This window comes from Drosophila pseudoobscura, chromosome 2 (genome assembly GCF_009870125.1).
Source record: "Drosophila pseudoobscura strain MV-25-SWS-2005 chromosome 2, UCI_Dpse_MV25, whole genome shotgun sequence".
In the NCBI taxonomy this organism is placed as follows: Eukaryota; Metazoa; Arthropoda; class Insecta; order Diptera; family Drosophilidae; genus Drosophila; species Drosophila pseudoobscura.
In genome coordinates, this window is record NC_046679.1 from 6,503,672 (window position 1) to 6,526,846 (window position 23,175).

Consider the following 23,175-nt stretch of genomic DNA (forward strand, 5'->3'; position numbering starts at 1 on the left):
ACAAAAATGTTATAAAAATGCCAGCTAAAATACTAGAAATAAAAAATTACTCAGTTTTCTCCGCGTGTACAAAACTAAATATTTGATGATTCTGAAACAAATTATTTCTTGAGGCAAAGACTTGTCTCTCAGCCGTTCCAAAGGACCCACATAAGACCCCATTTGCGGAGGTACCCTTTGAGAGGGTATACAAAACATTGTCGCGTCCTCATTATGAGCTCTGGGCGGCCAGCTGCATGTTGCATGGACTGTGGGGGCATGCTCTTGGCCCGGCGTCCCTTTGGAGGCTGCCTGTTGTGTGGCCCACTTTGGGCACATTTCTCATCGGAGGGAGCTTTGTTTTTAGTAAGCCAACTTTTGGCAGCCAAACATTTTTAGCAAAGTTTATGCCGCTCGTTGGCCAGTTAACGGCTTTTCGCATCAGCGGCGAACCTTGTACGGGTCGTCGAGCAGTTTGCGTGCTGGGTCCCAAAAAAGGCTCCACACTCACAGCAGCAACAACTTTATTATTAGGAAAGTTGAATTATTGCCACATGCACGTCTCCCCCCACCCCCCAAAAAAGGGGAGCAGAGAGAGAGAGGGAGAGAGGGAGACTGTAATCAGCTAATTGGTAGTGCGCCTCGACCAAGAAAACTCTGTTAATAAGTGGGGGAGTACATACGGCCGGAACCGGGACCGGAACGGGTCCCCTAAGATGCATAGCTACCCGGCGGCAAATTGCACGGAAAGTGAAAAATAACGAAGGCCAAACAAAAACCGAAGGCTAACTTTTTAATTGTTCAATGTGTTTCCAAAGTTCCCGATTCACGAATCACGATTCACGATTCTGGCGAGTACTCATTATTCTGCTTGCTGGCACTTTTGTTCGACTTTCGCGTTTCTGTTTCGTGCACTTAAGCAGACTTCCATCCTCCTCTCGGGATGGCCCGGAGCCTGGCAGGTTGCACGTTGCACGGTGCAGGTTGCACGGTGCAGGTTGCAGGGCGGCTGCCCTGCCTGTTTGTGTTTGTCTTAGCTGCGTTTCGTGGGGTTTTCCGCCGGCCAATGTGGCGTATGATGAATTTCAAGCAGCGAAACAGAAGGAGGGACAGATGTCGGAATGAAGAGAGACAGAAAAGCAGCAAAAGTGCAAAAGTCAAAAAGGAAATGAAAATAACAACAAGAGGGCAAGCTCTAGTGGACTTTTGGACGTTAAGATACCTGCTATTTGGAAAACTGACTAAAGAGCTCTTTTATATTAAGGAAAATATCAAGGGGCAACAGAGCGAAAGAGAATTTCTTTGGTAATTTATGTAGTGGGACAGGGAGCTCTGCTTCTGCTTGCAGTGAGTCGCGGTGCTGTCTCTCTCTCTCTCGCTCTCGCGCTTCAATTCTAAGAGCACAACAGCCGAGTACCTCTCTCAGCTCAGGCATTGCCCGACGCAGCATTGCTCTTCTTCGGTAATTCCTTTGAGATCACGCTCTCTCAAATACAACAGCAGCCAGCCATACTCGACTGAGACGACTCTCTCTCTGTCGCTCTGCAGCCTCGCTTTCCAGCTTCGCTTTTCAGCTTCGCTTTTCAGCTTCGCTTTTCAGCTTCGCTTTTCAGCCTCGCTCTGCAGCTTCGCTCTCCAGCCATACTGTATGTATAATATCGTTACATAAAGAGTTTTTCTATTTACACTATTCACAAATGTAAAAATTAATAACACACTTTTTATGTTGAAAACGCTTTGGTCCATCCAAATGGCCGATTTAATGACTGATCGCTCAAAGCGAAAATGCAAGTTCGTTTCAGTCGAAAGAGAAGAAACATGATCGAACATGCTCCCACCCACATCTCTCAAGCCGTGTGGGATCTACTTGCAAACAGGCCATCTCGTTTTTCCTTTCAGGGACAGAAGAAACATGTTGGAACATGTTCCCACACACATTCCTCAAGCCATGTGGGATCTGTCAGCTTTCGCCTGCAATCTTGCCATCTCCTTCTGCCTTTCAGGGACAGAAGAATCAAGTTGGAACGTGTTCCCAAACACATCCCGCAGCCCACAGCCCACATCTCACATCCGCCAGCCTGCGCCTGCAATCTTGCCATCTCGCTCTGCCGTTCAAAGCTGTGGCGACCGGCAAACAGCAAAGAGAATATGGGATCGGTCGAGGAAGGTTCGGTCGAGCAGGTTTGATGCAGTACGCTTCGTTTCTTATGAGCAGCTCGAACACAGTCCCACAGAGCGCGGATCGAGCCTGCTCAAGGCTTATCTCTGGAGCGAAGCAAGAAAAAGCAAGAGACAACTATTGGATCGAGCAGAAGGTTCGCTTGAGCAAGTTTTTACGTCTGAGCAACTCGAACACAGTCCCACAGAGCGCGGATCGAACCTGGAGCAGAGCGTGGGCAGACCCTTCGCCTCCCCCCGGAATACAAACAACTCAAACAATACACTGTACTCGACTGAATCTCGAATTGCATTCAATGAATTAAACATATTTTGGTTGGTTGTGTATTTTCAGCAGTTTCCTTCCGCTCTGGCTGCCAATCGATAGGAAATATGGATACATGAATATAAATTTCACAGTCCTTTGTCTAGTGCCACCTTGTGAGATATTTCAATGTCACCACACACACACCAGGGCCGCGCTCCGCAAAAAGTTTTTGGGTAAAACTTTTGCTTTCAGCCCCGGCCCCAGCCCTGAGCTCGACGGAAGTCAGGGCCATAAAGTAGGGAAAATGCTTAAAGCGGAAATAACAAAAATTCCCTAAATAACAACAATGGTATATGTATGTATCGGGGCCACACACACACATATTTCTATATGTTTAGGGCTTTTATCTGCACTACGGAAGTGCAAACTGCAAAGAAAACGCACACGAAATGGAAAACCCCAGTGAAAGTCAAACAGACACTCATTGAAAATAGTTTGTGGGGAAAAGGCGGAAGAGGAGGGTTTTGGGGGGCGGGGGAGGGGTTGGAAGAAAACTTTTTACACTCTTAACCAAAGAGACGATAATTGTGAAATGTTTTTGCTGCTGGCCAAGTTTATTATTTTCTTATCAGCCAAAAGGACTGGCCACACCACACACCACACACCACACACACCCCCCTTGGGTGGTGCCACTTGACGACGCATAAAAATCTTCGCACGAAGTTTTCAGCAATAAAAATTGCAATAAATTGAAATGTGCTTCCGAAAAGTCCAGACCAAGTCTATCGAGCATTTGTGGAGGGTCATCCACCAGTCAGCCAGTCCAGTTTTATAAGCTTTTGTGTCAATAGACGTGAACCACCCACCCCCACCCTCCCAGAGGGGTGGCAAAAGAATGGGTTTTTCTTGGGTGGGGGTGGAGTGTGTGGGGGGTGGGGGGGGTGATTTCTGTTTGATTTGATATACCCTTAACTGAGAAAACAATAAAATATCGAATGTTCGAATGTTTCTGTGGCCCCCAACCCCCCACCCCCAACCCCCCCTGGACACGCTTATCGGCAAATCATCGAAAGCTTCCAATTATTTGTGTACACATGTAAATGTTGTGTGTAATTTTCAAATTAATTTATGTAAATTCCCAAAATGGGGTGCACGAAATGGGGGTAGGGGGTGGCTGATAAACATGAAATGATTCTCTAATTGGCAAGTATCTCATTAATCCAATTTAGGAAAATTAATTAAATCGCACATCGACTAATGAGCACGCAGTTTGAATCTGATTTTAGCCACAAACACACACACACACACACACAAGCCACGCGGGGCTTTGAAGGCCAAATCACAGATAACCAAGGGGGGAGGGGGTGTGCTCTTGTGGGTTGCATTGAAATCCATTCAATCGATGTGCTGCAACACGCATACGCCATGTAGTGCATTGATGAGGCATGCCAGATAACGCACGTTGAAAGGGCGCCAAAGCAGGGCGGCGGGACACTTGCCACAGCCATTCCTTGACGTGAATCCAATTTCGCTCAACCTGTAAACCGAAATTGATTACAGAGAGAGAGAGACATCACCCCCTTCAAGCCACTTGCTGGGGGGAGCAGGGAGCCCATTGTACGACGATTATCAATCAATTTGGTTTAAAAAACCTGCCAACCAGTAGGTCATCGTCATCAGAGGCATAAATAATCATCACATGTCCCCCCCCCAGTTGGATTCCAGGCATAAATGCTATGCGAGAGTCCATTGAGTGGCCAGCCGCACTTTTCTATGGGGGAGATGCTCACGTGCGTATGCCTGGCAACTGCCTGGGAACTGGGTTAGCCCGGCATATGGCCAACCGACTTGGTCAGGCGTACGTGCGCCTACGCCGGAGGCGTCTAAGGGGGGGGCAGGGGAGCTATTCATAACAAACACACACAGTGCCTTGTCTGCTCTCGACATGGCTCCCAAACCACACCGCACCATCGGCCATCGCCATGGCCATGTCAATGTTCTGGCATTTGTGCACGTTTTATTAATGGCGAATGGTTTAATATGCATTAAGACCATGGCCCATTGTCCTGGTTGGAAAATTGTGCATTGAATTCGCTCTGTAGCTCGTTAAATATTTGTCAAAGCCATTGCCAGGCACTTTGTTTGGCAACGCAAATTGTATTTGTCTTGACCTGGCCGGGGACTTAAAGTTTGTTGTTTAATTGAATTCGCCCCCCCCCCCCCCCCCCATAATTATGGCCCAAAACGGGGTTCTATTTGAAATTTGAAATTTATTTTTGGCCATTTTTCAGACCATAGCCCGAGGGGCATGGCATGGCCCAAAGAACAAGATATATTATGGCCATTGTCTGAGCATTGTCCTTTTACCTTTCGACCGCAAAGAACAGTTACGGCCAGGACCTGTGCTTTATGTACGCTCATCTATTTGGTCCTTCGTGGGAGGGGGAGGGGGGAGGAAAATCGTGTCAAAGGCTTCGGCCTAAATGATTTAATGAGTTTTCTTTTGCCAAGGGTCAAGATTTTCGGTTTCGGGTTTCACCTTTTCTTTGTCGTGTGATTTTTTATGCAGCACATGGCCTAATGATCAAAGGCATTTAGTAACAGCTGTTTCACACACACACAGGCAAGCCAAGCCAAGCGGAAACGGAAGAAGCCGGCTGCCAGGCGACTGCCGGATACAGTGCCTGCCAGCGATAAATACACATCGCGCGTAGATATTGTTTCGGTTAAATCTAACAGAGATTTATATCTAGAGTGAAAATTTATATGCTACTCTCTGCGAGACAGCCGCGACAAGTGATCGCCTCCCCAGTAAGCACGTGTGTTGCCTCTTCATTTGCATGTGCCTGCCACAGGGGGTTGAGGGGGTTGGAGGGGGGTTGAGAATTAGCTGCATGTGCTTGAGATTCCGAATGGCTGCCAGGCAACTGGATGAGGATTCCACTGCCAGGATATGCATAGATGCCGTACTGCCGTACTGCCTGGCTGCCTGCTGGCTGTCTGTTTCCGGCTTAAACGACGCTCTGTCGCTTCAAATTTCATACTCGCTTACTCCTTGGATCCTGTGCAACTGTATCTATGTGTGGCATATAAATTAACATAATGCTTAAGTACGTGTGACAAGCGACTTCCGGGTTTCATTCGCCGTAAATTTATGTCGCTTCAAATCGTTCAAGCAATAAAATCTCAAGCGCTTTATAAAATGTATATAATTATACGACTCTAGAGGGTATGTAACTCCTCAATAAACCTTCCACCTGCTTTCTTGGCTAGTGTTGGAAATATTTATTCGGCCCCCAACCACACAAACGTCACTGCATTTCACCGATATCAGATATGTATATTCCCGAGAGGTCGTAGCGTAGCCCCGAAAAACTTCACTCATTAGGTATGCTCCACTCTGATGGCTGATAAAATTTATTACGCATGCCGCACGCGTATTCCATCTTGTTTGCTTGTTTGCCGCGTTATTATCGCCCAACGTGGCGTATGATTAACATAAAACGACAGCACAGCCAACCACCCCCCCGCCACACACACGCACACGCACAGTGCACCTGCCTGATGATGATGCTGCCGCCTCACACTCTCTCGAGTATCGAAATTCGGCATTTCAACTGATTAACATACTTTTCTGGCATTTTAGCGGGGAGCACAAGGAGACTGCGTCTTACTTCCTGGCCTCTGCCGCACTCGCGCGCCTTTTATCTGTACGAGCAGGCGATACACTCGAAGAAAACAGGCAAAAGTTTGAAAGAAACACACTTGTATTTAAATTTCAAATTAAATTTGTGGGATATATACCTCCCTCCGCTTCGTTTCCTCGTCGCGCTTTTGTGTACAAGCCAAATATGGTTTATTCCGCTCATCCGAAAGTGCTGATTGGTGCTAAGGGCAGGGAATTTACACAGTGTGAAGCGCTCAAAAAATTTAGTAAAATCTTATATGCCTCCAGAATCACTGAAGGGCTTGCTTATCAACATGGATCTAGATTTAAGGCTGTTCCAAATGCCATTATACGGAGGAACAGAATCAATACTTTACCATACAGCGGAAAATGGTTTGGTGGGTCACATAATTTATTATAATAATCTATAATAATATATAATCTAATATATAATAATAAAATAAAATAAATAAATAAATTTAAAAAAAAATAAAATAAATAAATAAAATAAAAAAAATAATATATATAATATAATCTATATAATAATAATAATAATATTTTAATATTTTAAAAATATTTCTACAAAATACAATCCTAATTATAATAAAAATATAATAACATAAATAATATAAAAAATATTTTAAGAAAAATTAAACTTTTAATCTAAGTGTAAATAATAAAATTGCATTGCTTTTTTCTCCGAGTGTAGGAGAGCAGAAAGTAAATATAATAATAAATAAATATATAATAATATTAATAAATAATATACAAAATATTTTTAAAAAAATTAATCTTTTAATCTAAGTGTAAATAATAAAATTTCATTGCTTTTTTCTCCGGGTGTAGGAGAGCAGAAAGTAAATATAATAATAAGTAAATATATAATAATATAAATAAATAATATAAAAAATATTAAAAAAAAAATTAATCTTTTAATCTAAGTGTAAATAATAAAATTCCATTGCTTTTTTCTCCGAGTGTAGGAGAGCAGAAAGTACAAGGCATAGATATAGACATTAAATACCAAATATTAAAGCTGGAACTCAAAGAAAAACTTCCCATACGGCCCTCTCGAGCATTGTAACGGGGTTTTCTGAGATAGGTATTCCCGGGTAACCTACAATGGAAATATCAACTATGTATATCGTTACTGCCAATTGTTAAGAGCCCGTGTGCGGCTTACACCTGAAAGCGATCAGTCCCAATCCGGCCCCAGTCCCCGACCCCCCTCGACGCCTCCCCCTTCCCTGCCTGTCGCACAATATTTAACATTTAAGGACTCAAATCGACTTGAGCGGCCATCGAGGCTATTGTTCGCGCTGGCTTATTGTTATAGGACAGGCCCAGGTTCACGCTCAGGTCGGTAAAGAATGGATGGCATGCCAGAGCCGGCACAAAGGACGACCGAGCCTCGAACTGGACCGTACAGTGTCCTGGGCAGTGTCCTGCCAGCCAATCAGGGACACATTGTGTGTGCGTGGCTTTGCCCCAGCTCCGGGACGGCAGAATGTGAAATGACAAAAGTCGCCTGTGAAAGGGGCAGGGGGCAGGGCGGGGGAGGGGGTGGGGGAAAAGCAAGTGGCAGCTAAAGCAAAACGCTTCGATATCAAATTGCACTCGCACTCTCGCCACCAACAAAAGAGGATTTCAGCATTGAAGAGCAATAAATATTTAATTGAACTCACCTGAACGGTCCACGGGTCAGGGGGGGTCACGGGGGGGCACGGGGCACGGGCTTGCAGTAGAAACCTGGAAATTGCCGCATTAGAAGCAATTTTCATTTTATTTTAATGCCCCAATTGAAATGCTTCAACTGGGGGCTCTAGATAGAAAAAAGTAAAGAAAAACATTCGAATTTCGGAAGGAAAGAACTATATATAGAGAGAGAGAGAGGGACATATGAGTGACTGTGAAGATTAATTAAGAAAGGCTTCTTGTTGGGTAAGCAAACTTTGTTTGCCCCCCCCCCCCCCCCCCCCCCCCAAAAAAAACCACCAAATACATTGTCTCTGGCAATCAATTTACTGAAGTGCCATACATACTCAAGAATTTTGCGTCACCAATAAGCAAACAAGGACACTCTCCGGCTCACCGGCTCCTGGTTTAGACCGATGATGAGGTTTCGTTATTGTTGTTGGCTGTGTCTATCCTGAAGGTATTATTACACCATTACGCATGCACTCAAGGCCTTCATTAGAACGTAGTTTGGCGCTATTTGAAAGGCAATTATAGCTGGTCTCGACTGTAGATGATGAGGCCGGTAGAGACTGAGACGCAGCCTGATGACCGGAAACGAGGCACAAAGACCTCACCCCCCGAAAACCCCAAGTACAAGGCCCAGACGGGGGGGGGGGGGGGGGTTTGGGCCCAGGACCAGGACCAGGCCAAGTAAATGAGCCCTCTCGTTGACAGGACCAACTCATGTGTCTGCCTGTTTGCCAGCGGAAGTCACTTTAGCCAGTCCGTTCGGAGCGTTGGAGGAGGAGGAGGAGGAGGAGGAGGAGGCAAACGAAGTCTGCAACACGCAAATGCAATTAACACGCCAGCAGACAGAACGGAAATGGAACGCTGCTGTTGGCTGCTGCTGCTGGCCACTGGCCCCCCCACTGTGGGGGAGGTCCTGCCAAAATCCAGGCTCATTCCTCAATTTTTGTCCCTGATTGGAGTTGCCGCTTGCCCGTTCGTAAATTAGACATCTGAGTGGACCGTAAGTCAATTAGTTGCAAATTAAATTTTCAATCGTTACCCCCCAAAAAGCACGCCGGACTCGTACACCTTCGATTTTGTGGCACGTGGTCCTTGCACACGATTGCACTCATAAAGCACGAGCCAAGCATTCCTTAAACGTTTTGCCCATCGTCCTCAGAAGTGTCCTTGCCATTGGATGCTTCCTTTCATCGTCGAAATCTTTTATTTGCACTTCACTGCTCGTTTGCATAGCAATGGGGGGGGGGGGGCTGGGTTGGAGGAGGAGCTTTAAGAAACCCCCAAATTTGGCTTGGAGCGGCAGATGCTTTTTGGTCGAGGATATGGCATGCCTTTAGAGCAACAGTCTGGAGGACATACATACATACATATATATTATTCATTCATTTAATATTTAAGCTGCATGGCTGTAAATCATACTATGAGTGCAGGCCCCAGGCCCCAGGCCCCAGCCACATGGCCATGTATTGGCCTCTCTCTCTCATTGAGTGCAAAAAGCATTGTCCAACACATAAACCATGTTGCAAATGACCAGACGTGGGCCCTCCATTAGCCTTCCTGGCCTCAAACTACCTTTGGTTCTCCCTCTCCCACTCCCTCTCTGTCTTTTATGCCTGTTTGTGTGTGTGTGTGTGTGGGAGCATCGGTTTGTTGGCTCATTTCTGGTGCCTGCTGCCTGCCTGCCTGCCTGCCTGCCTGCTGGCCGAGCTTTTTCTGGCTGCTGTGTCTGGGTCTGAGGACCTGCTTCTGGTCGGGTTGTTTGTTCCACTTGACCACTAAAGCATAGTTTTAGGCGCTAAAAGCTAAACACCAAAATTCAAAAAGCAGCTGCTACTTGCCTGACCGCACAGACCCCTCCCCGACCCCCCCACCACCCTCTAGCCAGGGGCACTTTAGTTTACTATACCTGGCATTTGGTCAGTGAAAGGGTATGTGGTATTCGTGGCACTGTATGTAACAGGCTGCTCCCAATTTTATGGAAATTATCGAACATTCTACTAAAATGCTTCGATATTCGGTAGAGATTGCAAGCAGGACGACGTTTACATTTTTATTGCAGCTCGCAAATAAACCAATGGTTGCATATTGCTCAATGCAAACAACAAAAAACAGAAGAAAAGCAAGCACTTTCAAGCACACCCGAGCTCTCTAATCTCCCACTGACCCGAACACCTTTTCTACCTGCGCTTTCGGGTGCTCTGTTTCTTGCCTTCGGTTGAGCAAAAACAACACAAGTGACGTGAGGCATTTCGGTGAGCTAGAGGGAGAGCGACAAAGAACCTTCGACCAATAAGTCCGTCGGCGCTAAGCAGAAACAAATGGAAGATAAGACGAGGGCTGGCAGGGCAATAACAAAAACAACAAGCAGCACATTTCGTAGTAAAAGTACCGATCTGCTTGAAAAGCTTTTCTGTCTAGCAAAAGCAAAAGACTAGCTTCGGCAGCCTTCGCCCAGAAGCCTTCGCCCGTCGGCGCTAAACGTCGCGTTTTGTTTTGTTATTTTTCTTGAGGGCTGGCCGAGCACGTTTGAACACGTCTTACACTAAGAAAAACAACAAGCAACACATTTTGGTGTTTGGTGCTTGAGAGAGACAGCGAGAGCGTAAAGTACCGATCTGTTTGCAAGGCTTTTCTGTCTAGCAAAAGCAAGCTTCGGCAGACTTCGCCCAGAAGCCTTCGCCCGTCTAAACGTTGCGTTTTCATTTGTTTTGTTTTTTTCTTGAGGGCTGGCAGAGCACGTCTAACAAAAACAATAAGCGGCACATTTCGGTGTTGTGCTTGAGAGAGAGAGAGAGATCTCTTTGCAAAGCTTATTCAAGCAGATTCCAAGCAGAGAGGACAAAAACGGTGCCGTTTCGCGAGTGCAAAGTCAGTTTTTTTTCTTGCGTGGTTTGGTTTGCATCGATTCAATGCAGACAATACTTCCCACAGTAGCCTAGGGTATCGCCTAGTCGGCTAGACCACATCTCTTATGCCACTCCTGTTTCATTTGCCGTGTGCGTGTGTGAGCCTGAGGGCACACAACATACTCGTACTCGCACTCGTACTATATCTGATCGCCCACTGGAGGAGCTGGTTCTTTGGCAGGTGGCCAGGACCCCCCCGAAAACCCACCGGCCATCGTCTTGCCAAACTAGTAGTCGCCTCAGTTGGCTTTGGCACTAATTGCATGCCATGCTCTGCCTGCTCCCAGCTCCAGCTCCGGCTGCTGCTGCTGCAAAAAATAAAATAATTTTTCCAACCAAAAACAAGAAAAGTGCACAAAAAGTGGCAACAATTTGTTGAAAATTAACCGCTGTCAGATGCCTTTATGATTGATCGACAAGCCAGAAAATCTCTTCATTTCCATTGAGCATTGAAATTTGCGGTCATGTCATTATGGATATATACACACACATACATACATATATGTATGTATTTATACATATATGTATAGGGCGTGGTCTCTCTGGCAGGTTTTGACCGCAATGAAATAAACCACTAAATAAATTATGCATGGATGGGGCCTTTGCGGATTGTAGTATGAAGTCCGGTGAATGTTTGGCATTGTCCAGGTCAAATAAGCCCCCCCCGCCCCCCGCCCCACACAGCAAACACAATGCACCAAAAGTAAACTTGCAAAATTAATTAAAATATTATTTAAATGTTCAATCAAATATTTAAGTGTTGGCAACAAATGAATTTTAATAATTCATGGCCCAAAAAAACCCTGTATTTTGTATTTAGTTGTGCAATTGGCTGCCCGACTGATGGGCCTAATGACGGCTAAGCCGAAATCTGCCCAAAGGAGCAGCCGAATCGGGCCAGTAACGGCACAGCAGTGGCGGCCAGCTGTCTGTTGGCTTAGCCATTGCAGCAACAAACAGAGAACGAGGCAGAGGCAGAGGCGGAGGCAGAGGCAGGGACTCCCCAGACTGGGCCAGAGGCAAGCTCTCTGTTTGTGCCACAAAAAGCCAACTGCAATTTGAGACCCAAGGAAAAGGAGCTGCAACCCTCGCCCACCCCCTCCCCCCAGTAAGCCGCATGTGCATCTTGAATGTTATTAGTGGCAACTGATAGATGTTGCAGCTCCTCCGTAGACCAAAATTTATCTTCTTCCCCAGGGATACGGGCACAAATTAGCGGTGGATCCTGGCCCTAATTTATGTTACGTTACGTTGCAGCCATTGATGGAAAGTGCAACTTTTTTGTGGCACATGTGAATGTGTGGCACATTTTTCATCTGACAGCGACTTTGGCACGTCTCAACTGTTTAAATTTAATTTGCCAGACGGGCAAACGGTAAGAGGGGGGGGGGGGGGGCCCCCCGCCAGAAATCAACATTTCAGAGGCCACGTGTGCAATCGAAGGTAATGCACTGCCACTGGAGAGAGAGAGAGAGAGAGAGAGAGGAAGTAGTTACCATCATTCCGAAATATGACAAAAAGGTGGATAAAAAGAGAGTAGGGTCTGCTGTACCCTTGGACCGACTCACACGTAAACTGCATAAATATAAATGCAGCCGAGAGAACGTGCCAGACAGCGGCAGATGGCAATGCAATGCAAAATTAAAGAAGATACAGAATACAGGGGATAAGGGTGGGAGGGGGGTGGGCAAAAAAAACTAAAGCAAAATCCGCTTAAGGTCCAAAAACATGCAAAGTGTTTGTTGGCATTTTCGTGTGTGTTTGTTGCAACATTATGCTCAGCCAAGCGTGGCACAAACGAAGCCCCATGCTTTTGACCTGCCAGGAGGTGTGTCCCTTCGTCGGGGGCATGCAAAGAGCTTCGAGAAAAAATCCCCTTCACTGGTCAAGAGCCGTTTTGTTTGTGGGTCAACGCTGGCATGTGAACGAAAGTCAATCAAAGGAAAAGTCAACTCGAACGTTGAAAAGATATTGCAATTTTCCCCGGTTTTACCAAACAACGGAAACGGAAGCCCACACACACACACAGGAAAATCGATATTTGCACACACGAAGGATATGCAAATGGAGCCTTCGTCGTCGTCGTCGTCGTCGTCGTCGTTACATTTGCATTTTGGTCCTGGACTCCAGTGGCAGTGGCAAAAGTAGATTTAGATAAATTCACTTGCACAATTGACACTATAAACCGATTGCGGTCGAAAATTACTGGCCACAGAATCCTGCCAGCAGGAGGCAGGAGGCAGAAGGCAGCAGGTCCAAAGTTTTAGCCAAAAACCGAGCCACACTTCTCCGATGCCTAATTGAAATTGTGTGTTATGCAAATATTTAACCAAAATGTTAGCTCTCAAAAGTCTTCAACACCCCCCCGCAATCATAATCGTTGCCAGACCTGGAGCTGGACCCTAATTAACCCCCCCCCCCCCCTCATGCATCCCGCATTAATTATCAATTTAAATTTGATGACAATTGTTTAGTTGCACAAATAATTATTTGCAGGCAAAAGTAATTACAAAGCAATGCAAATTTTGTGGCCAAGACTTGCACCTGAAGGCCAGGCCGTTCCTTTCCACCCTCTCCGAGAATTCCCCTCCGATAGATTTATGGGTTGGGACCATCGCTGGGCGAAAATTTAATCAAACAACGCGCCATGGAGCCAACCCTTTCGCTGGGAAATCAAATTTGAAAATTTGCAAACTGCGCCAAGCGAAAGTTTTCATCTGAAGAGGCTGCCCCCAGGGCCCCAATAATGGAAATGGCCCAAAATTGTGGGTATCGCATTCCACATGAGGCAGCAGGAATGCAGACCCCCCACCGCCATCGCAGCCGCCGCCGCCGCCGCCGCCACTAAGGGACAAAGGTCCTTCACTCGCATGCCTTTAAATACAATAAATACACTCCTCGTATTACAATACTTCAATAAACGCAATCAATTTGAAACAAGGCGGCGTGGGCCGGGCCTGGTATACGAGGCTTTGGATACCCTTTAAAAAATGTGACCATAAAACACAGACAGGACATCTTAAATAAAAAAATAATAATAATAACAATAGTAATTCAGAAAAAATTTAAAAATAATAATTTAATAAATTTAAAAAAAATTAAAACTATATAACTAAAATCTTAAAAAAAAAAATGCAAATATTAATGAAAAAATTTTTAAAATAAATCAAAATAGCAAAAATAGATTAGAAATAATTTTAAGAAAATTTCTAAAAATATTAAAATTATACAATTTAATTTATAAGAAAATTTAATACAAATATTAATGATAAAATACAAAAATAACAATAATAGTTACAAAAATTAAAAAAAAGATATAATTCACAAATTTTATAATAAACTGTAATGCAAATGATAATGATAACATTAAAAACACTAAATAGATCAATAAAAATTTGGAAATAATTAAAAAATTTTAAAATATTTTATATATTATATTTTAAATCTTTAATAACAAAAATGTAATACAAATATTAATGATACAATTTAACAAAAAATAAATATGACACTAATTTAAAAATAATTACTAAGAATATTTTTAAAAATCTTAAATATCTTTTATACAAAACAATTTAATACAAATATTAATGATAAAAATATAGATATATTTTTTTTTATAAAATATAATAAAATAAAATATATATAACAATAAATGACGAAAATGAATAAAAAAGAAATAAAATATTGAACTAAAAATGTGTTTAAAAATAACAAAATATAAAATAATACAAAATTGAAAAAGCTAAAATCATTGAATAATTTATAAAAAAATTAAAAGCAAAAAATATAGAGTCTAGCTTTAAGTAAATAAATTTCTTCATGAAGTATAAATATAAGTAAATATATGAAAAATAAACAAATATTAAAAATATTAGTTTCAAACATATTAGAGCTTTAAACTGGGGTCAAAGGGTCTTGATTAAATACAACAAATTTTTAGATATTTTAAAAACTCAACTGAAAATCGTCTTTCTCGAATATTTAGCCAAACTTCTCTTGTTGGCCGTTTATCCCCTTTTTGGCTGGGGATAAAATGAAGCAAATTCCTTACCGGAAACCCATGCAGTGTGTTCGTGGGTGCGGATAAAGCCGCCACTCCCCACTCCCCACTCCCCACCCGTCCAGACCGTATTGGCGGGCATCTTTGGGCCACAACATAAAAACGTCGAAAACATGGCAAACATTAACGGAAAAACAATTTTCATAAATCTAGAATTATTACCCTGGAACGGAACACCAGAGAGAGAGAGAGAGAGAGAGAGAGAGAGAGGGCCCTGGGAGAAAGCGAGGAAGCGGAAGCTGCCAGTCCGAGCAACGAGCAGTGGTGTCCATTGAGGCAACAAATTTGCCAAAAAAGAAATAAAATCCCAGCCCCAAAAAAAACATATGGAGTACGAAGGCGCCTGTTCGAGGAATGTGTGTGGGGGGGGGGAAGGGGGGGAGAACCCTTGCCACCCCAGCCGCCCAGTCGCGAAAAGTTTCTTCGAGCAAACGCATTTAACATACGAAACAGAACCGAATATTATTTCATATTTTACGCCTAGTTGGGGGATGTTTTTTGCATACCCCGTAGCCCTGGAAAGTCGAAGGGTATAAGGATATTTCCCCCCAAGAAAAAGGGTATCTGTGGGTCTACCCTGGGGCTTTGCCAAGGGGGAGTGCTTATGTAATTCGTGAAGCGTTTGGCAAACAAGCCGCTGCCATAAATCACATAATTCACGCTCTGTGGCACGAGGCAGAGGCAGTGGCAAGAAAGGAGAGCGCACTTCTTTTCTAATTCAATTTTTTTGCAATCGCTTTGAAGTCCACTCAAATTTCAATAATTCTTCATTTCCATCGACATGCAAGCGCAAACAAATTATGGCCCAAAAAGGAGAAAATCTGTTATTAAGCCATTTACAGTGGAGGCAAACAAAGCGAATGCTTTGCACTCTTTCAATGGCGTTATCTTAAATCTTAAGCTGACGACAAAGGAAAACCATCCAGTCACATCTTGGGCGACAGGCGAGACAATTTATACAATTAAAAGAGCACCCCACCCCCCCCTTCCCCCCAACACCCTCCCGAGAAAAAAGGAAAATGCAATGAAGGAAACTTCTTTTCCGTTCATTCGCCCGGAAGGCCGTTACTGTGCAGCGGCACGATAAGTCCACCCCCTGCCCCTGCCCCCTGCCCCTGCCCCCTGCCCCTTACTAGTGTGTGAGGGGGGAGGGGGTTGAGAGGGCTTCACTGCATTTGGCATATGCGGCATATTAGTTTGTAAGCCTCTCCGAATCCTTATCAAAGGGACGGAGAGCGTATGTGTGTGTGTGTGTGTGTGTGTGTGTGTGTGTCAAGTGGCGCTGACAAATCCCAGAAATCCGACCCAAAACCGTTTCGCCAATCCCGCCGAGGGATTGCAAATTTGCATATTGCAAAAGCATCGCTCGAAAACGAAAGATTAATTATACCCTGGACTCGTGCAGTCAGAGGGTATTTTGGGTGTTAACCAAGGAAACGTCCCACGAGACTAAAAACAATTTATTTTCAATAAAAAAAACATTTTTATATACATATGTACTTTTTAGATTTAATTTTGTTTATTGCAAACTTCCCAAATTAATGCGAAAACCTATTAAAAATCGGAAAAATTTAAGTTTCTTATATATTTTATAGTGCTATTTTTCTATATTATTTTTTTTAAGTTTTTTATATATTTAATATTGTTTTTCGTTTATTATTTTCTTTGAGTTTTTTATATATTTTTTAGTGATATTTTTCTTTACTATTACTATTGTTTATGTGCTTTATATAATTTAAAGTCATATTTTCTTTTATCATTATATTCTTTAAAATTTTTATACATTTTATAGTGCTATTTTTATTTTATTTTCGTTAAGTTTTTTATATATTTTAGAGTAATATTTTACTTTACTTTCTTTAATTTGTTTATATATTTTATAAGGATATTTTTTTATCATTTTTTTTTTAAGTTTTTTATATTTTTTACAATGACATTTATCTTTATTATTTTCTTAAAGATTTTTTTATATTTTTTAGTGATATTTTTCTTTGTTATTATTTTTTATTTTCTTATATATATTTTTTGTAATATATTTTATAGTGGTATTGTTCTTATGTCCTAACAGTTTGTTATATATTTTTTAGTGATAGTTTTTTTTATTGTAACATAAGAAAAATTATTCATGGTAAAAGTTCTTTATTTAAAGTCTCTCTTATGTACATATTTAAATGTAAAAAAATAGTCAAAAATTCCAGAAAAATGTAACAATCTTAAACAGATTTGAAAAATATTTTCTCTATTTATGTACTACCCCCGGCTCACTAGCTTCGTGCGCCAGCCCTAGCTCACTCGGTTCAACCGCTCGCGCCGGTATGAGTAATATAAAACTTTTTTTTATATTATAAAACAGATATATTGTTATCTTTTATTAAGCTAAGGAATTGTACTCCCATGCCTGCATATTCCCAAAATTAAATTTAAAAAAATATATAAAAAATTGTTGGGTAAAATCCAAACCATTTTAAAGATGAATCTTAATGCAGAAAATTGTATAATTAATCTCAGTAAAATATTCATTCAGGTCTTCTCTATTGTTCCTCTGCGACGGCCTTGGTTTTTTGCATTTACCTAAAAGCGAAAAATCCCAAAAATCAACCAATTTTCTGAGCAAAAATCCATATCAGTTTCTGCCTTCCAGGGTATCTTATGGTCGACCTAATGCCGCAGTACTCACTCAATTTACAGCGTAGTCGCGGACAGAGCCGGCATTTAAGTATGGAAATCTACGGCCTGCTGTCAGTGTCGTCAGTGGTAAGTACCCGAATCCATTCTCCTGTGGCATGCCCCTCCTTCCCCCATCCGACAGGGGGGCCAGTGGTTGTGACACCTGACAAATCACAAACGCAAGCAGTTTACAATTGATGTTAAATCAAAGAAAGAAACACGGCTGTGTGGAGTATCTGTGCGAGAGCCCTATATTTGTCAGTCAAACTCAAAGAGCGGCTACGTGACAATTTTCTGTCATTCCGCCTGGAGGCGTATCCGTTTCCGTTTGACTTTCACTGCGACGTATTTTTTTTTTATTTTTTATTCAACTTAATTTTTTGGCAGCGGCTCTAATGCTCGACTGGCTCGGCTCTCAGCCGTGTTTGTGCCCCTGATTGTTGTTTATGCGAAAAGGGGCGTGTGTGTGTGTGTGCGTGTGTGTGTGGAAAACAATATGCAAATTCCAGGATGCCGGGAAACGGACAAAAGGATTGAGCTTTTGGGGTGACAGCCGTTTGACAGAAGGTAAGCGCCCGACCTCTGGCCCCCCTTTTATGCACACCTGGCTGGCCAGGCGACGACACCAGGGGGGGATGCCCCAAAGGAGTTGCCGCCGCCACTGGCATGCTTTAATCAAGTGCCAAACAACACGACGACAAAAGTCTAAATTAGCATTTTGTATGCGGAATCAATTCAATAGTCCATCAAAATCTACACTCAAAAACATACACTCGAAGAAAATTATGATGATTTAAAAAAAATATATACAAAAATGCGTGTTATCAAAGTTGAAGAATTTTTATAAGTTGCTCCAAAAGTAACTCAAATTGTGTTATTATTATTTCAAATAAAAAACATTTGTAAAAAAAAAATAGATCTTGGAGTTATACTCGAAGAAAAATGCTTAAAGAACACACAAAAATATCTGAATGAATTATTTATTATTATCCATTAAGATCTCATGACGGCCTTGCCTGTGAAAGCGTTTACTGGCATTAAATTAAAAAAAAAAAAATAATAAAAAAAATACAACATTTGATTTTAAATTGCAAAATTTTATAGAATTAACTTTGGTTGAAAAATAAATATAATCCAAAACTAGATTAAGTTGCCACGAAAGGTAGCACACTAGAAAAAAATGTTAAAGATTAAAAAAATAATAAAAAAACAATTTTCATCCATATTTAATCGAAATATAAAACATTTGCAAATAAATAAAATACCTCTATTTGTAATTTTCACAATTTCAGCTGGCGATTGGCATTGGATTGGATTTTCCTCTACGATTCTTTGGTTACCCTTTTTAAGCTATCATTTTTCTGAATTTAAACGATTTAACGACCATTGAAGGTATTTTGAGTTTGAATATTGCACAGTTCCACAGAAATACGACTAAGTGTGAAGCACTACCAAAAAAAAGGACCACAGGGTGCACCAAAATACAGGATTATATGCTCTTTTAAAAAGTGCCAAGTGAACGGCTTTTTTAAGACCATTTTTCGTTTAAAAAAGCAGTACACAAAAAGTCAATAATGTTACGTTTATAGAAAATTGATACCTTTAAAGGATAAAATTATTGGTTTTAAAAAAATTGTAATGGAAAAGCTCTGAAACCAGCTATAAACGCAAAAAATATGGCAGTGTCATTGCTGTGTATTTAAACTAAAACTTAAATAATTATAAAACGTTAAAGAAGTAAATATATAATAAGAAATCTAAAAATTAAATTGAATAAGTTTAATACAAAAAAAAAATAATATTTTCGTTGTAGTCCCGATATATTCAATATTTTTAAATCCAATTAAAAAAAAATATTAAATATTGACTAAAATTATTATAAAACGTTAAGGAAGTAAATATTGAATTAAATGTTTTAAATGTTAATTAAATTAAATTTTAATTAAAATAAGTTTTGTTGCGTTGTAGACCCAAAATGTTCAATATTTTTAAATCCAACTAAAATATATATTCAATATTAACTAAAATAATTATAAAAAATATCGAATTAAAAATTTAAAATTAATTTTAATTAAGAAATTATTTGTTTTGTTTGTAGTCCCGATGTATTCATTCTTTTTAAATACAAGTAAAATAAATATTAAATATTTATATAAATAGTACAAAAAAATAAAACAAGTAAATACTGAATTACAAATTTAAAAATTAAATTAAATATTTTTTTAAATTCTTGTTTTGTTGGAGTTCCGATGTATTCATTATTTTTTAAATACCAATATAAATAATTTTAAAACATAAAACAAGTAAATATACAGAAGTCAGTGCTGTTTTCTCTGAGTGCACGCATACAGATGATTATTTAAATACTCTTGCATACATCACATTACATTCTGAATTCTAAAGAATAAGCAACTGTCCCAGAACTAAACTTTTAGCTGAGGCCAATCCTTGAAGACCCATTGAAAGTTTTCTCTTTTTCATTTTTTTTTGCAGCACAAAACACGAGCTCTCTCCAAAGCGAAACTTGCTGTCGAGGGTGCTTCACAGTCACACCAGAGTTGGGGCGGGGGTGGGCGTGGGGGGTGGAACTTTTGCAAAGACCCTCCTCCAAACCACCTCCACACAATGCCCGAAGACCGCCGCCCCATAAATGCATAGAAATTCAGTGCAGAAATTAGAGGAAATCCACAAATCGAAGTAAAAGTTTTTCCCCTTCGCTTGGCCCCGACCCTGCCTTTGGGCCAGTTTATTGTTTGCAAATTTCCCAGGGGGGTCTTATAAAGCCATGCACCACACCACACTCCAATCCACACTCCAATCCACACTCCATTCCAATCCGTTGTGGCTCAAATATTTGCGCTGCTGATTACTTTTAATGCTCAAAATCGTATGTGGGGGGCAGTAGGCCTGCTCCTGCCTGGGCATCCATCAATCAGTTCTCGAGTTTGACCCAAATTCAAACAAAAAAAAACAAACCCCAACCCGATATTGGAGGTTTTCTTACTCAAATTTGTAGTTCCATTATTGTGGTTTTTCTTTTCTTTTTCGATAGCCGGGTGGCATGTTTCGTAGTGTGCCCATCCTGCCGCTTCTTTACGGGGCTCGCAGCCTCTGGGATTACCATAGCCGGAGTCTCGGCTTCCCCGTACTGCAGGCCTCCGGGACAGCCGATGATTTCTGCGAGATTCCCCTGGAGCAACGGCAGAAGCGGGGTCCTCCCACCCACCATCGCGCCCACTTTCGGGAGATGCGTATACTGGAGTACGAGAATCGTTTGCGCCTGTACTCCAGCCCGGAGAAGGTGTTCCGGTATTTTGCCACCATCAAAATGAAGCACAAGTCCGGCCGTTGGGAGGTGTACATGACGCCGCCGGACTTTATGCGGGCCATAACGCCGGGCTCCCGGCGACAGCCGGAGAGCCTGGGCCTGGACAAGTTCTACAAAGTATCGGAGGGGCATATGCACAAGCATCGCTGCTCATCGTTGAGCGACAACAGCATATTCTATAGCTTCCAGAAGGACGGACTCCTCAGCTTCGGGGACTATCTGTTTCTGGTGATGCTGCTGTCCGTGCCGGAGCGTTACTTTGAGCTGGCCTTTCGCCTGTTCGACGTCAATGGTGATGGGAATCTCTCCCACGACGATATGAATCTGTATCTATCGAAAGTCTGCCAGGGGGATGGTTCGGTGAGGAATATGAACGTAAACCAATACTTTTTTGGGCCCAATCTCGACCAGAAGCTCAATGTGAATGTCTTCCTGGCGTTTCAGCGAAAGCTGGCCAGCGAGGTCCTGCATCTGGAGTTTCAGGCTCTATTGAAGAGCTCCAAGACGGTGATCAGCGAGGTGGCCTTTACCAAAATGCTGATGGCCTATTCCACGGCCAACAGCCTGGAACGTGCCACAATGCTGCATCGCGTCCAGGAGAAGTACAAGAATTCCGATAAGGGCGTGACACTCGATGAGTTTCTGACCTTCTTTCGGTTCCTCAAGGATGTGGCCGCCGTGGACTCGGCCCTCACGTTCCACTATCTGAGCGGGGCGGATATCTCGCGTCAGACCCTGCGGCACATTGCCCACGTGGTGGTCGGTGTGCATCTCACCGATCATATTATTGATATCATTTTCACCATCTTCGATACGGACGATAATGGTATACTGAGTCGCACGGATTTCTTTGAGACGCTGCGCGATCGCTTTGCCCGAACACCGAGGCGGAAGACCCCCCATCTGGCCGCCCTGATGGGTATTGCCTGTAGGTGTGCCACCCAGGTGTTTGTCGATCGATATTTGCACTGAGATGCGCTCCAAAGGCTTTTAGCAGGGTCCTCCCTCCCTCCCTGGATCCAAGAACAAAGAGGTGGCACGTCAATTGAGGCTACGACAGGAGATGAAGTTGGAGTTGGAGTGGTGACTAGATGCTGCACAAAAGCGCAGTCTGTTTGCCTTCGACTTGAAACGTTTCAACTTCAGGAGAAGAAGCGACTCTCCGCGCCTCTCCCCGCCGCACCGCCCCGTCAAGTGGAAACAAGTTGAAAAATGAAGCGAACCTCAAGGATGAAATCCATTTTGTTGTCTCGACACTTGAGCGGCGTCTGCCAAGAGTGTTGCGAAAATTCAAATATAAAACAGATTCTTACAAAGCCGTACCCGAAACCCGTTACCCGTAACCCGTAACCCGTTACCCGTTACCCGGGGTCGACCACGTAGCTTACATGACTTTGAACTTTTATCACCTGCTGCGAGTGCGAGTGGGAGGGGGAGGGGGAGTGCGAGTGGGTGGCAGGGGGGTGTGTGACCAAAACAATTTTAAATACTTGCGGTGCCACGCAGCCTGGGAATGGCTTTGGCACTTCATTGTCGTTGCTTCCTGATGGCTGTGCCCCTCTCTATGGAGCTCCTCAAACGCTAAAACAATAGTGCTCTATGTGGCACACACACGCGCACTTTATGGGTCCATTTGCAGGGACGGCAATTTGGAGGTCACAAAGGCCAGAAATTCTCCAGATACTTGTGTCTTTTTACTGCCCCGAAATGTTGAAAGTGAAGTTCTGAGCAATTAATTTAAGCAGGCAGAAGCGAAGAAGATGTTTTGCATAATCTTCAGTAAGGGTCAGAGGTCGTAAGGCTTATTATTTGTTTCATACTAATTTTGAACTAAAAATTAATTTTTAATATTTATTATTAAAATCAGTTATAATTTAATTACATATTTAAATTGAACTGAATTAAAAAACGCAATTTTTGTACTAAAAACTTAAAATTAGTTTAACAAAGTTTTGATTTTAATTATAAATTCTCCGTTTTGTATTAATTTAAGAATTAAAAAAATTTAATTTATTAATAGTTAAAGTTCAAAGAAAAATGTTTAAAAGAAATAAATAAATAAATAACCTACTTTTATTTTCTCTGATTTCTTTTAATAAAATACGAAATTATGTTTTAAATAAACGAAAATTTAATTTCAATTCAATTTCAATTTTTTTAATTTTAACAAATTCATAAATTATTTTATTTACGAAAAATATTAATTCAAAACTTAATTTGTTATAAAAAATTACTTTCTCAAACCTTTACTCTGTACTAATTTTAAGGTTTTAAATTTTGATAAATTTTTAAATTAAAAAGGTTTTTTTGTAAGTAAAATTATTTTTATTTTCTTTAGTTTATAGAATTAAAAACAGAAATTATATTTTAGAAAATTTAAAAATTATTTTCTGTACAGTTCAAATTTTTAGCTTTAACAGCTTTTTTTTTTTAATA

The 23,175-nt window shown here is 41.8% G+C and overlaps 1 protein-coding gene across 1 annotated transcript; it reads left to right on the forward strand.

The window, feature by feature from the left end:
- Nucleotides 1-20,336: 20,336 nt before the first annotated feature.
- Nucleotides 20,337-22,061, forward strand: LOC4800919 (calcium uptake protein 1, mitochondrial). The gene is made up of 2 exons (XM_015183164.2): nucleotides 20,337-21,099; nucleotides 21,184-22,061. The coding sequence occupies exons 1-2, from the start codon at nucleotides 20,473-20,475 to the stop codon at nucleotides 21,709-21,711; spliced, it is 1,155 nt and encodes a 384-aa protein (XP_015038650.2). The 5' UTR covers nucleotides 20,337-20,472; the 3' UTR covers nucleotides 21,712-22,061.
- Nucleotides 22,062-23,175: the final 1,114 nt, after the last annotated feature.

Coding starts and splice junctions, on each gene's coding strand:
- LOC4800919 (XM_015183164.2), top strand. CDS start 20,473: ATGTTTCGTAGTGTGCCCATCCTGCCGCTTCTTTACGGGGCTCGCAGC. Junction 21,100..21,183: donor TCTGCCAGGGGGATGGTTCG/GTGAGGAATATG, acceptor CTGGCGTTTCAG/CGAAAGCTGGCCAGCGAGGT.